Consider the following 17646-nt stretch of genomic DNA (forward strand, 5'->3'; position numbering starts at 1 on the left):
AAAATGAATGGGATAAAAAAAAGACAAAATGTGTCGATTCAGAAATGTCTAAAGCCTTGTCTCTGTAACTGAAGCATAACTGTTAACATCAATGTCATTTCATCAACAAGAAACAATGAAACACTCCTTGAAACCTGAATTTATTCTCTATATTTTGAAAAAAACGCCTCCTTTGTTCCTCTTCTCTATATCAAAGCATAGAAAGAGAGTACAACAGTGTTGAAAATAGGTGCAAAATTAAAAGTATTAAGTGTAATGATGCTGAATGTAACAGGAGAAGTAATGTTGACATCCTTCATACCTAATTAAACTAAAAAGGATGTGGTACTTAACTATCCAAACAAGTGCAATTCAAACATACATTTATTAAAGTAAAGATAAAGGGTTACTACCAACATCTACTCTACAACCCAATTCAGTCCTGTCAACATAGTGGGAGTATCATCTGAGCAGTACTTTGCTGCTAGTAGTTATTTACTGTCCTCTAATGGTCATATTTAGAATCTGCAAATCTGCATGACTTCAGCTGTTTTACATAAATTACAAAAAATAGACTCATTAAAATACAAAATTCCCCCCTGTTATTGTGCTCTCGCCAACCTTAAATTAATCCATCCATCCATCCATCCATCCATCCATCCATCCATCCATCCATCCATCCATCTATCTTCTGTCGCATATTCAAAGTCAGGTCGTGGGGGCAGCAGCCGGAGGAGGGACTTCCTTCTTCACAGCCACATGGTCCAGCTCCTCTGGGGGAGACTGCTTAGAGACATAGTCTTTCCAGCATGTCAAATCTTAAATGTAAATACATTTTAGGTTTAAAATTGCACTTTTCACATTGACAAAGCACTAACAGACACAATTGTGAGGATACAACTAGCAGATTACCCTAAACAAAATGTTTCTCTGCATATTAAGTAAAAACAAACATTTACAAAAGCAGGTTGTTGTAAAATGACTCTTACACGTATAAGTTTTTAACAAAATTTCTGTCAATATAATGGATTACTACCCGCATCATATCCACATCATGAAAGTATCATCTGATGCAGATTGGCTTGAAACAATCTTGCTGCTGGTTGTTTACAGCGGTCATAATAATAGATGCAAAAATACAGGTTTTTAACGTAAAGACATTATTCAAGCATTAAATATCCCCCACAAATTCACCCACTGAACTGTTGATTACATTTTTTTCCTCTCAAGTTGTTTGCTTTTTAAGCATGCAACGTCACAAGTTATTTCAAAACACAATAACATGCCTGAAGGTTGATTTTCTATAACAGCCAATCAATAAATATAGATGATTAGAAACAATATGTGAAGAAAAAGTAATTCCCAATCTGGCATTAGAACATTTGAATTGCAGATTTGTTGACTTAGTGAACAAAACAGGTGATGAGGGTGGGGGAACGTGTTATATAATGATGAAGCATAATCCTCCGTGGACAGAAAAGTGATGAGAATGTAACAATCAGTAGGGGAAAAAAACATTGATCTGTCAATGTCATTTCAAGACAGCTGCAGTTAAACACACACACATACACGCACCCAACCACCACATGTATCTCTTTCTCCTTTAATACACTCTCCTAAAGTTTTGACTTTCCATGATTTCAGAGTTTGGAAAATTTGGGGTCTCTAAGATCTGCTGCCCATGTGCCTGGGGACAGAAAAGGGCGGAGCACCAGTAGCATGGGAAGCTGGGGTAGGGGGTGGGTGTGGGGGTTTGAGTGGGCAGGGTTAGGTAGGGAAAAGTTTGACTGGGTGGTTTCACAGGGAGCAGAGGCATTTGAGTCAGGGCACACATGCCTCAGCTGTGAGAGGCCCTACTCCCCTTGGCTGGCTGGCTGGCATCCCGGAGCAGAGGCAGGGACGGTTTAGGGAAAGAGACCGAGGGTGAAGAGAAAGTGCAGGCGTAAAGCAGACGAGGAAGAAGCGAAAAAGTGACAGAGAACGTGCAGAGCAAGAGAAGAGGAGGATTATATAGTGTGGTTTGTGCTGTATTGGTCCTGGTAGGTTGTTTTTGAGTGGTTGTGCATTTATCTGCAGCAAACGAAAGCAGTGTATATTGGAAGTAAACAGCTATGGCGGACACAGGTGTCAAGAAGGAGCTTGTAACCCTGGGAGAAGTGTCTTGTGATGATGAAGAGGTAGCTCTGGTGGGTGCTGCCACAGAGCCAGCAGTAGATGATGACGGCCTTGCTGATGAAGTGGGCCTGGTGTTGGCCACTGGCAACCAGGAGAAGAGTGAAGCTCAGATGAACGGGGTGATGGTTCTGACTTTACTCGACAAGATAATCGGGGTGGTAGACCAGATCCAGCAGACCCAGAATGGGCTGGAGGCGCGACAGGAGGCCATGGAGAAATCAGTGTCAAGCATCCAAGGGGAGTTGGGCAAGTTGTCCAAAAACCATGTGGGCACGGCCGCCACCGTCAACAAAATGCTGGAAAAGGTGCGCAAAGTCAGCGTCAACATCAAAACGGTGCGCAGCAACCTGGAGAGGCAGGCGGGCCAGATCAAGAAACTGGAGAGCAACGAGAACGAGCTGCTGAAGAGACGCAACTTCAAAGTCCTCATCTACCAGGTGACTCGGGGCGGGGGGCGCACATGGGTCGTGTGTTTATGTCCTGTGAATGATTCCTTACATCGACTAAGTTTACGGCAAAAAGGAGCTGTTTAAAAATATGGCTGAAACATGCAAACAACACATTGACGTCAGTGTGAAAAGTCACCCTCACAGCGGCCTGTTTTAGTTAGCGCCACTTTGAGGGCATTTCATCTTTCCTCAATATCTATTAGCTCAACCTATATGACATGACATTGAGAAAAGCCTTCTTAATTTTCATTTCTTTAAGAAAAGTAAAGATAAAGATAAATAAATATAAGTAACTACAAAAGGGTTGTTTTGTTTATAAAAATGAAAACTGGTGCATTTAAAACAAGCACACACTGCTGTGCGCTTTTGAAAAGTGGAATTCTTCCACCAATGGTGTATTGAAGGCAGGTTCTCTCCTCCGTCTCCTGATAATCTCCCAGTTAATACGACGTAAACAAGTGAATACCAATAAAGATTAAGACTTATGAATTTGCAATACAAACTGCTTGAAGAACATCCTACAAAATCCTGTATGGTTGGTGCCAGGTCACTGTCATAGAAATTGATGTTGCATTTTTTACATTATATTTAATTCTCCTGCCCATTCATTGTCAAGAGCTGTGAACGTCGGGTCTGAATCAGCTAGATGAGGGTGTTTTGGGAGAATTGAAATCAAAAATTCTGAGACAGAAATGAAAAAACTAAAGGTGAAAACTCAAATGCACGTGGCAGCATGTGACTGCCGACCAGACAGTAACTAACTGCCATTATGAATATGAGACACGGAGACCAGCTCTGTTTTTAGCCGGACATGCTCTCATGACGGGCTAGTAAAGTTTTATCTTACTGCGTGCACAGCGGCGCACACGCAAGCCTGTCTTGATTTTGCATGCAAAAACTCACCCCGAGTCCCAGAAATCGACATCGTAAACAAAACGTCTCATATTACGAATCTGCAAATTTGCTCAAGGAAAAGGAGATTAGTTGTAAAAACATTAGCGACTGTGAATCTGAGAAATGCGAGCCTTGCGTGAGTGGAGTTTCTCCAGGATATGCGCTGGCAGGACGAGACCTTTTCACATCGTTCGCCTGGGATGTCTGCTGTGGGAGAAGGTTACACTATAGGCATCTCACAGAAATTCAATCACAGACACGGTGGCCCGGTAAATTACTCTTGTAAAGCAGGTGCCTCCTGCTGTTTCTTCCACGGCACGGTTTCCTGCAAGCCACATGTCCGGGTGCAAACGAGATCCCAAGCAACACTCAGAGTTTCGGGAATGACGCCAAAACCAATGTTAGGGAATTGTAAAAATTCCGATATCAGCTTGTAGGATGATATCCTTAAAATAGCATCCTCCCAATTCTTATCAAAACCAGACTGAGAACTCTCTGCAGTGACTGGGAGTGTTTGGCATAGCGGGTCCTTCACCCTGAAGGTTCCGAAAGACTGATTAAATCACCTTAGCCGTCATTTAATCTTTTACAATATTTTTTACATCTATGAAAAGAATTCTTTAAGGTAACTTCGTGGTTTTGGGTGGTTACTTCCATGGGCGTGTCCCTCTATTCAGGAGGTTGGCGGTTCGATGGCGGGGTGTGAATGTATTTCTGAACGGGTGAATGCAATCAAGTTTAAAGAGTTTTGAAACCACAGGGTGTGAAAGCATTACCATTTACCATTTTGATCACATGAACAAAAAATATCAGCATAAAGGAGACTGAAATAATGATTGCATTTCACTGCCAAAAACAAGAAATCCAAATTCTTGTTGTTGGTTTAAAAAATAGATATCTGAAATAATTAAAAAGTACCCTGCTGTTATCCCAATGAAGGATTTTCTTATCTTAAAATGATTCCCAGAATCGTGATGGGGAGGTTGACTCCCACATTTGCGAAATCTTACTTTGGTGCAGATGTCTCTACCGCTGTTCATCTAAGACACATTGGTAATTTAATGAATATTATGATTTTTACAGCTGATGTTTCAAGCCGTGCAGGCAGTGTAAACAAAACCAAGCTGTTTCAATTCACCATTTTCCGGACTACAATGCTCTTAATGTTGTCTAGACTTGCTTACTGTCAGGCTGCAGCAGCTCATTCTAATGTGTTGGAGGCTGTTTCGGGTTCCCATGAGCTATTTATTGCCAGAGAATGGCCCCACCAGGTCCTGTTTAAATGAACCGGCCAGATATTGGCAGCAGTGCAAATCAACACTGGCCTTCAGTCAGGTTTCACCCCTTCCACTGCGTGTTTGTTGTGTGCTAATGTGTTACTGTTGGATGAGTTTGGACTCATAATGAGGTTAGAGATGAAATAAGGGTTAGTTGCACTTTTAGCATTTATTTACAGCCGTGTCAAGGGAGGGAATTGTTTGATTAAGATGCAAATGTTAAAGATTTATATTTGTCCGAGTTGAAGCCTGTAAACGATTTTAGTTGATTGTGACATCAACTTTGCAGGCCGCATTCAAAGAACAGAGCAGAACTCTGTCTCTGTATGCTCACAATACTCCTGTAGTTAGGGGCTTACTTGCCGGAAACTGATGCTTTAAAATTAAACTTGCTACTGTGATAGCTTGCAGGATCTCCAGGCAACGGCATGGGTGTGGCAACACAGACACCATTCCTATAACATGAATGAATCACCCTGAATTAGAGCTGGTTGAGTTTGGTCATAAACATCATGTCAACTGAATTAGATTGGATTTACTATGATAGGACAATCAAAAGTGATTCAGCCAATAGACACTGAAACATTTTACAATTAATTGATGTCAACAAATGGATTTTGTATTTTCTTCTATCTGCAAGAAAAACAGAATCATAGGCAGGGTCAAAAAGCGAACTTGTTGACTGAAAGGGGGAGGCTGCTTATAAAACAGGATAAGTCTATCACTCAGCAGATTTTATTGTAATTATCTCGGTTTTATTATTGTTGGAGCAGTAATTGTTGTGAGATTAAAATCTGCCCGATCGTTCATCTCCAGCCTCAATCCCATTTCCTCCAGTCAGATCCACAAACTACACACACAGATCTCAATCATATTTAAGCTATAATGTCATTTCCCACGAGACTGAAATATGAGCCATCTCTGTCAGGTGCACAACAACGGTGGAACGAAAGGCTCATCTGGGTCACAGATCTGTTTCTAAATATGACATAAAACATTGCACTTCACTTTTGCGACTTCAGAAATGTAACCATTTGCTAATGAGGTCAATAACATTGGGGGGAAATGATGAATGGGTCTCTTTCTGGCGTGCACAGTTGGTTTTTAGCTGCCTGCAGCTGCTGGGGGTGGGAGTGGGGGGTCACCCCGCCTTTACAACACAAAACCAGCCTGTCATCGGGTTCTGCGGACCACAAACAACCAGCCATCCGGATTCCACGCCCTCCGGCCCGTCGCTCTGTGTTGTGTGTGCATCCTGGTCCAGCAGCCTCCTCAGGTCAGGTGTCCTGGTAGAAGCAATTGAAAAAGCGTTTACCAGTCACTTGTAGAAATTGTCAATAAATCAAAATAATAATTGCATGTGTTTACTGGATAAGGGAAAAAAAATCTGCCTTTAGCGCGCCGCAAACTCATGACCCGACTCCCAAAATGTCAACAGTCTCTTGGAGATTTGCGCAGTGTTTCGCTCTCGTGCCCTTCTCAGCTAACCCGGCTCTTTACACTGATTCACAGCAGGCTTGTTGAAGTCATGATGAGAAATGTGTATAATGGCAATTAAGGCAACTGATAGTGTGAGACAACCGTGGAATTGAGGTGTGTTTGGCATTGGCCGAATCTGTCGGGGGGGGGGGTCGTAAGACCTCTCGCTTTCAAACCACTTCTTTTGTGCCAGCCTGATAAATCCATCACCCCCACCCAGAAGCCCACCCAAACCCACAACCTGCAAGCCTTAGCACCCACAGCACAGCTCCTCCAATTTTTAACAGCCTTTTAAGATCGCCCAGATTGCACAAAAACTCACTTCCACATTTCTCCAGAAGCAGCGGTCTCCTCAGCCAGGAGGCCGCAATAAAATGTCACCCCCATCAAGAGGGTACGGGTCGGTGATTAAATTCTTAGCGGATCTCTGGCAGGCGGCGCACCGAAGAGCACCCAACCCCCTCCGACCAGCAGCGCCGACTTAGTGTCGTGATTCATCTCACTGGCATCCTCCTGCCGCCCCGGCCAGGATGCCAGTCGGCTCTCCTCCCTTCTTCTCAGTTTCTTGATCAAGCCGGCCATTACCACATAGGGGACAAATCCGGAACAGGAAATTTGGAATTTGTTTCAGCATTTGTGTGATTTTTTTTTTTTTTTTTGAGTTGGGGGAGAGGAGGTCCTTCCTCTTTTAAAGACTAGTGCAAAAGTTCCCGGTCAGCTCGAAAATTCACATTGCCGTGTCGCCTCATGGGCTTAAGACTCTGAGGCTGTGTGTTAAAAGGGTTTCATTAGCACTTCCATCAGGGCCTCTTCAGTCAATATTTTTCTGGGCTGCTTGCTGGAAATTTGCAGGCCATTTGATGGATGAAAAAATATCAGATATAATTATTTGTCCCTCCTGTCTTTATTTATTCGAAATACAAATTTTGTCCTTTTTGCAGGACAAAAACTGAACGTGCCACATTGTTGACCTTGCAGCGCACCTTTTGCAAAATGAGGATCTGTTGGTTTCTGACGTCAGTGAAGCCGATATAAAAAAAAATCCTCTGTTTGTTTATAATTTTTTGGCTTTTTTGTGAATCAGACCCATTGTCCTTATACTTCAAAGTTTTCTTTCAAGTCACTTGTGGAAAGTGAGTTAGATGGTTTGAACAGTCGAGAGAGACGGGCGGCATCCTCGGCTATTGTTCATTTTGTTTTTTTTGCGGTCACCATGAATGAAGAAAATATATAAACCGGCAACAACGGAAAATCAAAAAGCCCCAAGAGTTGGCGCTAATGATCAGACAGGTGTGGCAAAGCACCTCATTTTCCAGATCAGCAGAACAACACGTGGAAGGCTGACCTGCTGACGGTGCTGTGCTCAAGCCTGAGCTCCACCAAAGCATATACATACATAAGCAGAAATGTGATAATTACCGTCTATTATTAGCTCTGTCTTATGTATCCAAAAGGTTTGGTTCTGAGTTGCTGCTCAGACAATCTGACTTTTTCCCAATACCTATGTTTTACACCCTGGCCTCTGCTGCCTTCCTGCACAACCAAACATCTCGATCCCACAGCGGCAGACAGAATTTAGCAGCTGGAAAGGCGGTCGGGTCACTCCTTGATTTGAGCGCTTACAGTTGTCTTGGCCAGGCTGACTGAAATGTGTTTGTGCAGTACAAACGGTTCAGAGGACGCTGCCGGTGCCCAACATGTAGTTTTGTGGACACGCCCCGTCGTCTCTGAGGCCTTCGCCAAAATAAAGGTTGAGTGAATTATCCGAGACCGCTACGCTGCTTTTGATTATAAATAACACCAGCAATGCGCCGGTGTTGACTTCAATTTCATCATAGCATCTGAATTTAGCAACCATTTGATTGATTGATTGTTTGTGTGAGTTTATTGCAGGTAAATTTCCATGGGCATACCCAGCAAAGAAGCCTTAGTTCATGAACACAACTATTTCTTGTGAATGATATTTATGAAGCAGGTGGCAGTCAATCAAAATTTTTCCAAATCAAAATCATGGACATCCTCCAGGAGATAAATCCAGCTCTAGATGTTCCATTGATATGCATTCCTGCACCCATATACTTACATGATGGATAAAAGGGGAGAGGCTGTCACTACACCATCCCTATTAGTAGAATATTTTATAAATATCAGCCATGGAAGACGCCGAAAGCGATTGGGAGAGTCTAGTCTGTGCAAACATCCTGTCTGGTTATGCCCGTGGTAACTTTCCCAACACCACTGTGGCAGCTGGCTGTTCTTGTGACTGATATGTGATGTGCAGGCTGTCACTGACTCAGCGGGGTTTGGGCCGCCTTAGGATTAGATGTTGCATGCTCGGGAGGATTAGGATGGGTAATATAAAAATAGTATGAATCTATCAATGAAATGTAGGCCATTAGCATAGGAGGCATAAGGTTCAAGGTGACTTTTTTTGATTGAAATCTTGTGTTTCGATTCCCGCTGCCGCATTTCAGAGTTATACTGGTGATCAGTCATCTTAAGTGCTCAGTGCAACCCAACCCCAGGTTTTTTTTTTTTTTTTTGGACGGGGGTGGGCTAATACGTTTATGTAAACATACAAAAAGCTCACGGGATCAGCAGCCGTAGCAAACGCTCTATATGGTTGCATTAAATCACGCCGCTCGGATAACGGCTGTTTCAACACTGTCGCATGTTAAATAGATGCCTGTCTTCAAGTCAGTTGACAAATTATTTTAGACTGCTGATATAAATCTGTTACATCGTCCATTACGGTGCAGATGAGTGATCGTCTGGTTTAACGACTGGCCGCTTATACAAAATTGAGAACCCTCCATTTCCACGGGTTGCGAGGGTCACACATTTGCGTAGAATGTAGCTTTTTTTTTCCGCACTCACAATGTAAAATAACCTCAAATAAAATGTTTGAACCACGATGTATTGAGCCAAATTGCCGCCCGACATCCTCAAGATGAAAATTCCTCCAATCTACATGCCAATATTCAGAAATGAAATCCATCCACTCATAACCATTACACACTTAAGTTCAACAACACTAAACATTATTTATGTATATATTATCTCAAGCTAAGCTTAGCCTCTAGTCGTCCAAAGCCTTGAGTGGAAAATCTGAAGTAGTTGAATTTAGATGTAAGTACTCTCAGTGGATATTGAGTTGAGGTCAATATGAATGGCGCCATTAATGGAAAGGATCTCATTATTACATAATAAATTCCAGCTGCGTAGCTGCCACCTCGCACAGAGATGTAAATGGAAAAGTAAATTTTTCTATCCTTGTACGGGAGCCACCCTGGGATTCCATCGGTGCCATGGATGTGGGAAGGCCGTAGAGAGGGTCTTCCCCCGTTCACCCTCCTGCGCATGAAATCACAAATCACTTTGACAGAAAAGCCCACAAACTTCCCCCACGGTTGAGAGTGCACTAACTTGCCGTCGCCCTGTTGCGCGTTCGGCTTACAAAGGCCTCTCTGAGGAGACAGAGCGGGATTTGTTTTTGATATTTCCATTACTCGCTGGACACCTCTTTGGGTGGATTATTCTTAAAGGGACGAAAACAGAATTTGCGCCCTCTGTCGCAGGAGTAACTGAAGTCCGCTGTGTGAATAGTTTGAGCTGTATTTATGAAATAGCAGTTCAAAATTAACCGCCAAAGTTCATTACCGTCCTTATTTTAGCCATGCAGACTCTCCGGTGATCAAAGTGCTTTGACTCGAGCCTTTGCAGGGCGCTACATGGCGAACCTCATGTTTCATCTGTTGTTTGGCCTCCTGCGAAATCACTCATTGTGAAAGCTGCATGCACAGCTGAAAGGACAGGACGGGATCAGACAGCTGCTCCTCCACGGGCCCCCGTGTGCACTCCTTTCATCGCACTGCCTGAAAAGGAAAAGTGCGTCTGTCCGTGTGTGCATGTGTGTGTGTGTGTGTATGCATGCGTTTTTATATAATCCAGCAAGTCTCAAAGTGTCAGCCCACATGTAGGTGGATTGTGGTTGTAACAATAATCCGGTGTCCGGATCTCAGATGTATATATTTTACAGAACATACCCTGGGGTGAAGGTAAATATTACCAAATTTTCTGACCAATGCACAAACTGAATCCAGTACAGCCACGTTTATTTCCAGCCAATCACAATCAAGTACGTGTTAAACCAAAAGTATGCAAAATAGAACCGAAATGGGTGAAATACTTATCAACAAGTTCGGTCTTTCTGCTTTTTCAAATAAGCCGATGAGCTTATTAAATACCCCACATACCTCATGTGCTCCCAAAGTTTCAGACTGGGATTAGTGACTTGTCATCAGATCGGGAGACAGAAAGGGAGTTGGAGAAAGATGGATGCCAGAGGTCTTTGTCCAAGATGAAACTGCCCTGTACTCGGCATAGTGCTGATACCAAATGCTATTTCCAATTTTGATAATGGAAAAAGTCAATGCCAAAAGTAATCCATGGTGAACAGTGGTAGAAAAAAAATGAAAATTATTACAAAAGCACTTGGTTTTGTTGTATGAATGAAGTGTTGATAGATTCGGGGAAAACCTTTATAAAAAGCCACTTCTCCAAAGCACATGATAATGATGATGGTTATGAGTTCAGTTTTCTTACTCATTACACTGTTTTTTTTCCTCATGCCATGTTCTCATAGCTGACAGTCCCTGTCTGCCAGCACCTTGTTATTGCATCCCCGGCACCGCAAATTCTCAATCAGTTGTTGTGTTTTCCAAATTAAGCACACACTAACACACACACAGTCCCCACGGAATGGGGCTTTCCATGATTCATACCACTTCAGGCGAAGGAAACCTTGAAAACAGACCTCCTTCTCAGTGCTTAGAGAAAATACACCCCATCACCGTTCCGCCTTCAATGTCCACACACAGGGAGATTGCAGACTTTTCCCTCACTGGCGAGACTGGCAGGTAACACCGGGACACAAATGGGTTTCGTCATCATTCCCGGTCAACTCATAGACCGTGTCGCTGCGCAATCGATCGAGGAACCCAAACAGCTGACACCATCTGAACAACAACATTTTAAAGACCCTTACATGGTGTGTTGATAATGTGCAGATAGGCTTTGGCGCTTGAAAGATACAAAATAGAGGACATAGTTACAAGAAAAAAACTCCAATGAATGGACAGGACTATGTGTTTGCACGAGGCGTATGGAGTTGGCGTGCAGCTTAATCTGAAGTGACATAATTCTGGCCCATGTTGGGACTTGTGTGTCTTGTACGTCCACAGCTGTTCCCAGCAGGCAACCCACCGCAGGGTTTCTTTCCACAGGCTGTTTGTGCCTCCTGTTCTCGACTCATGAAAGGTGCTCACAGTTTAGCCTCATGGAAACAACTGTGTGTATGTGTGTATGTTTGGGTGGGCGCACACATGTAGGTAAAAAAATGCATGTGTACCTGCATTGTATGCATTCTGACAGACCCAAAAGATGACAGGAAGGTTAAATCAGTCCGGAATGGTGAAGAAAATCTGCATTTACGGTTTCCAGCCTCCATGCTCACACCTCACGCACCTCACACACACATGAACATGATCACATGATCAAAAACTGAACTCATTATTCAACGAAAGCAAAGCAAGACAATAAAACTACACATTATCAAATCAAACATTAACTCACGCGCACACACATACACACACACACACACACATGAGTTTGTTTGTGTAATATATATATATATATATACATATATATGTATACATATATTATGTGTGTGTGTGTATGTATGTATTATATATATAATATAAATATATATGAGTGTGTCTATGTATGTATATGTATATGTATATGTATATGTAGGGATAAGGGGCATATGGGATCACTTGCAAATAAAGCTTAACATTATGCTAAGTTTGCATTGACCTGGAGTCACAGTCTACGTGTACACTGTGTGTGTGAATGCGGACGTGCATGCATGTGAGTGTCTGAGGTTAACTTCCTTGAGATCTTATCAGAAATCTGAACATGCTGTACGTTCCATTTTTACCTCGTGTTTACCTTGTTACACTGACTCAGTTGGGAGTTATGGAAAATAAAATTGGGTTAGAAGGTTGCAGAGATAGTCCCTGTCTGCCTGTCACATCAGAGCGTGACATCCCAGTTTCGCCTTACTCAAAAAACAGGTGCCAGATTAATTTTAGTATAATTGCGATCTGCTCACAATGACTGAGAATGTCGAGTTGGTACATTGTTGCGGAGACGTCAGCTGTTTATCTGGCTAAACCTCACCCGGCACAAGAGGCGACCTGAGGAGATGGTCGCCATGGTGACAGAGTGCCTTGTTTATCGGTTGCTGCGCAGGAGGGGAGGGTGTCGAGTGGTGGCCCTGTCCGTTGGGCTGAATGCAACTTTGGTAGGTAGCCAGAGAATGGAAGATGGAATCCAGAAAGAGGGAAGGGCCAGCCCAAAATAAACCTATATGGGTCCGGATGGCCCCACCCAATCTACACACAACGCCAGATAAGGAGGCAAGGTCCATTTTATGATTGGATCATATGGCCCTGTTTGAATTGGACAGGGAATTGTTCCAATCCACGAACTAACAGGTGTCTAAATTTCAATGATTGTCAGTCCTGCCACAGAGTAACTGCAACTGAAGCTTTTAGCAGCGCACTTTGTTTTTATTTTGTTGTTTTTTGGGGGGCGAAATGGGAAAGCTTTTTGATACACTGTGTTTGACTTCTTCCATCAAAAAACACAACAATAAGTTTTTGGTCGTTTTTTTTTTCTAAATATGTTGATTCTAAACAGTGTAAACCTGGCATCATGATGGGATGTTGTATTTATATGATTCTTAATGTACGAGTGGAGATTTGGTTTTTACTTAATTATAAATACAATAATATGATACGTGTATCCAAAAACATTCTGACAACATGGCGGCGGTGTTTATTTGACATGTCACAGCTGTCTCGTGACGCTGTTTCCTTTAAGATATTACCATTTTATCAGCAGGCAGCTGCACATTGAGGTGTGCGAAATAAACAAACACCTTCTATTCGCCAGCAGTGTTCATCTGTTTCAGCAGATGAACATTCTGCAGAGAGATCAGCACCCACGTAGCAACGGGCCAACAATAACCACCATTCTACGCTTCTTGATTTGAGTGTAGAAAAAAAATGGAGGGACTACTTTTCCTGTTATGAGTCAGACATCCGCAGTCAGAAAACCCAAGTGGCTTTACATCGACAGCTGTGTTCTTTCAATGTTTTTGAGTTCTAGTAAAAATAATAAATAAGATAAATAAATAAAAATAATTCAAGCTTTCAGCTCTTTATTGTGGTCAATTGGGTCACTTAAAATATATATTAAAAAAATCACCAAAGTCCAAAAGACAAAAGACATTCCTTGAATGTATTTTGGGGGGATCTCTAGTTTAATTTTGGGTCATGCACTACATAAAAAGTTATTTACTGATTAATTCATTGTTCATTAATTGCCATCTTCTGAATGTGTCATTCTTCATTAGTAAAATGTGTTGTATGACAAAAATAGAATAATTTCTCTGAATTAGCAATTGGCTTAATCATGTTTGTCATCTCGCAAAAGATGTGTGAAAGGGATCAAGAAAGGGGTGCTCTATGGCGAGGAATTCATTAGTTCTCAAGTGTTTTCATTTGAATTTAAAGATAAATAAAGTTAAATGTTATATTATCTGCATCAATCCCAGCTCATGCATCCCTTATGTTAAAAACAACTAGTGTCCTCATGTTGACGAAGGGTGAGATGGTAAACCTGACACCACTAGATGGTGCTCTAGATCAGCTTCAACCCCCAAACTGAGCTCATAGGACGTGAGAGTGGTGCATGAATTTGTAAAAATTCAACATTCAATATAGTTTCTCAACCAAAGGTCAATGATTTCATCTCCTCAAACTGACATGTTCTCATAATTTATTAAGGGAGAAGCCATGATTTACGTTAATTATACAATAAATGTCACACTTGATATGTTAATATCAATGAAAGTTGATTCTCCAGTCGCCATATTATGATCAGTTGATATGAAAGTGTTTTTTTAATTAAACTCCTGTTTTTCCTGATTTTTCGCAGGACCAAGTGAAACCCGCCCCAAAGACAGCCGAGCCCAAGACAGCGGAAACAGTGGCCGTGGACGGAGCGGTGCAGGGTCTCGGTCAGATTGCAGAGGAGGGAGGTGAAGAGCATCCGCCCAATCTCAATTCAGATGAGGAGGTGGAGATCGAGGAGATTATCGAAGAGTCTCGCACCAAGCGCCTCCAACGCTCTACCAAGAAGCAAGTGGACAACATCAAGAAAGCCTTCTCCAAAGAGAAGATGGAGAAGACCAAACTAAAGACGAAGGAGAACCTGGAGAAGACCAAGCAGAGAACCCGTGAGAACCTTGAGAAAACACGACAGAGAACCCGCGACAATCTGGAGAAAACAAAGCACAACCTGGAGAAGAAGATGAACAAGCTCGGAAGCCGCATGACACCCAACATGGAGCGCAGGGCGAAGATGAAGAGCTCCAAAGATAAGGTGAAGAAGTCCCTGACTCCCGACCACACCGTCTATGCCCGCTCCAAGACCACTGTGTACCGCGTGCCCCCTTTTACCTTCCACGTCAAGAAGATCCGAGAAGGGCAGGAGGAGGAGGAGGAGCAGCACACAGAGATGGTGGAGGTGACGGATGTCGTGGGCTTGCCGGAGGGAGAGGAGAACGGGCTGGGTGTCCACGTGGAGGTGGAGGAAGGAGAGCTGGTGAGGGTGGACAGCCCAGAGGTGGAAGCTCTGTTGGAGCTGACTGAGGAACCTCAGCTGGTCACTGTGGAGTCAGACCACCTAAAGAAGGCCCAGAGTGAATAGAGCGCCTCGGCCATGGATGGATGAAGAAGATGATGGAGTTTCGATGAAAGCGTTTAACCATATGGACACAACCGTAGTCGTATAGAGACTTTCTAGTCGTGATTACAATCTATCACCTCTTATACCATTTACTGTTTTCTTTTTACTGTCCCCAAGATGGATGCTTTTCATATTCGCTTCTCTTTAGCAGTTCAATAAGAACGACAACGTTTGTGTGGTTATGCGAATCGTGGAGCCATTAGGGTATTAGCTGTTTGTTGTTGGCTGATAAAAGCGAGTGGCAGAGAGGAAATTGATATAAATAATCTTTGCTATTGAGATGTATATTTGCCATGTATGATATGCACATCAGTAGATATGGTAATGGCAAGTTGTAGGCATAATTTATTTCAGATGGTTTTAGTCATGTAATGTGCATGTTAGACAGCTAAAATATAAATAAATAAAATAAACATTGGTCCAGAGGAGGAAGAAGAATGGGGGAACAGGTGGGAATAGATTCAACCTGCATGGAAACACTGCCCCTAATTGGCACAAAGCATTAGCATATTTACAGTTAATTACTAGGGTGTTTTACTACATGCTATTAAGTAGCATATTGTGTGTTATATTTTAAAAAATAAATAGATGAGACAACAGAATTTAGACACGATTTGGACAAATCATTGATGTACTCCGGCTGCTGGTGTGTTTCAATGTCTTATGTACTTTAACCTTAGAAGACTCAACCGCATGTCAGTTTTGTATACAACTTTGCTTATTTGTACTTTTACAATGAATGCTTGAAAGTTTTATCATCATTTACTCCAGTATTTGGTTCAAACTTTGTTTTTAGCATAGTTGGACATCCCATGTTCCACATGGCGGATCGCTCTTCAGACAAGAGGGTAAAGAAAAGAACCCAGCATTTGCACATCCCTTTTTAAATTTTCTTACTGTAATTTCACTTAGTAAATGATGGTCTGAATAACTGGATGACAGTTTAATGGCTGATGGTACGCAGATGTAAATGTGGCTGATGGTGCTGGGATGTAAATGTCATCCTTAATGAAGCTGAACTAAGAAAACAGACTGTCTGGCATCTCTAATAGCATGGCACTTTATCAAATGTCAGAAGACAGCATGATTCAGTAGAGACATCATTTTACCTAAACCAGGGGGGCAGTCTTCTGCAATCTCATTTGTTGAAAGGACATCTGCGGTGATAGTTGAAGGAAAGAAAAAGAAAAAGAAAACACTTGATTCCTTTAAAAAAATCTGCTGGAAATGACAAATAAATGCACAAAAAGCGGACGGTATGCATTGTAATTTCTCCAAGCTTTTACTAGAATGACAGACAAAGCCACATTTGGAAATGTGATGCAGGGCTCCAGAGGGAAATGGATGTCACCGTGCAGTTTTTGATTTCTTCCCTGGAGACAGTGTGACCTTGCTTGATGTGGTGAAGTCATGCAGAAACCCTCTGTAAAGCATGGAACGCCATTAAAATAATCAATGGGCTAGAGAATGCAATTAAGGAGAGTGCTCCCTTAAAGCCCTGAGCGGGATAGGGAATAGTAAGAACGAAGATAATAGTGTGTCTGTGTACGTGTCTGTATGTGTGTGTAAGTGTGATTCAAAGACAACTGCTTGTGCACACATTTTTAATAGAGTAATAACAATTATATACATGCAATTACAACTGTCACTACATGCAAAAATAAGAGGACACCTGTATAGTTTATACTGCATTTTAGGCATAGATATATAGACATCCTTGCACTTCAAACATTGTAGCAGGTGTGATATATTACACCCTGAAATAAATGTTTTTGTTGCCTTGTACATTTGGTCCTTTTAAGCCGTGACCCATAGCACGATGAGACATAATGTAGTTTCTGCAAAACCTTAGAGAAACGAACTGGAAAAAAAAAATCCCATTGATGCAACATATGACCAATTGGACTCGTGATGTCACTGATTCATTCTGAAAAAAAATCATGCTTTCATTATTTGTTGTGTTTTAAAGACATCTGTTCCCGTACCAATGCATAATAAATAAAAGGTTACTCATACAATGCCTGGTTGTGAATAGTTTTTTTTTTCATTTTGGGCGTGGGGGAATACCTGAAGCACTGAATTAAAAATGTAAACAAACCGATTTACCACACTTAAATACAATATATGATGACTTTTCATGACAACAAAGTAGTTGTCGTTGTTGTATTATTATTGTAGTTTCACCATTCTCAGAGTTTAAAATCAAACCTAAGTGTCGAATGCAGTTTTGACACCTCCGCTGAATCGTGATCAGGGGACGCCAATGCCGGAGCGGCACTGGCATTATTAAACTCTTTGATGACGTATTCACTGCCAGTAATTCAGATGACTTCCAGGCTAGCTGTTCCGTGAAAATGTCCTGCCCTCCCTCCGTATCCGCGATCACACGCAGTCTCTGCGCGGTTCACCCGGAGGGAGTGTTAGAAAGAGGGAATAGCGCGCTTGCGACAGCAGAAAACACGACCCGCACATTGTACCGCTCCGCCTCTGCTCAGAAAAACATGCATTTTGAT

The 17646-nt window shown here is 42.2% G+C and overlaps 1 protein-coding gene across 1 annotated transcript; it reads left to right on the forward strand.

Moving 5' to 3' along the window:
* Positions 1-1771: 1771 nt before the first annotated feature.
* Positions 1772-17151, forward strand: cavin1a (caveolae associated protein 1a). Its single transcript, XM_086176070.1, has 2 exons — positions 1772-2591; positions 14321-17151. Exons 1-2 carry the CDS (start codon positions 2091-2093, stop codon positions 15092-15094), a joined length of 1275 nt encoding a protein of 424 aa, XP_086032196.1. The 5' UTR covers positions 1772-2090; the 3' UTR covers positions 15095-17151.
* Positions 17152-17646: the final 495 nt, after the last annotated feature.

This window comes from Fistularia commersonii, chromosome 28 (genome assembly GCF_037954325.1).
Source record: "Fistularia commersonii isolate RoL2024-O1a breed Wild chromosome 28, RoL_Fcom_v1.0, whole genome shotgun sequence".
NCBI classification, from domain to species: domain Eukaryota; kingdom Metazoa; phylum Chordata; class Actinopteri; order Syngnathiformes; family Fistulariidae; genus Fistularia; species Fistularia commersonii.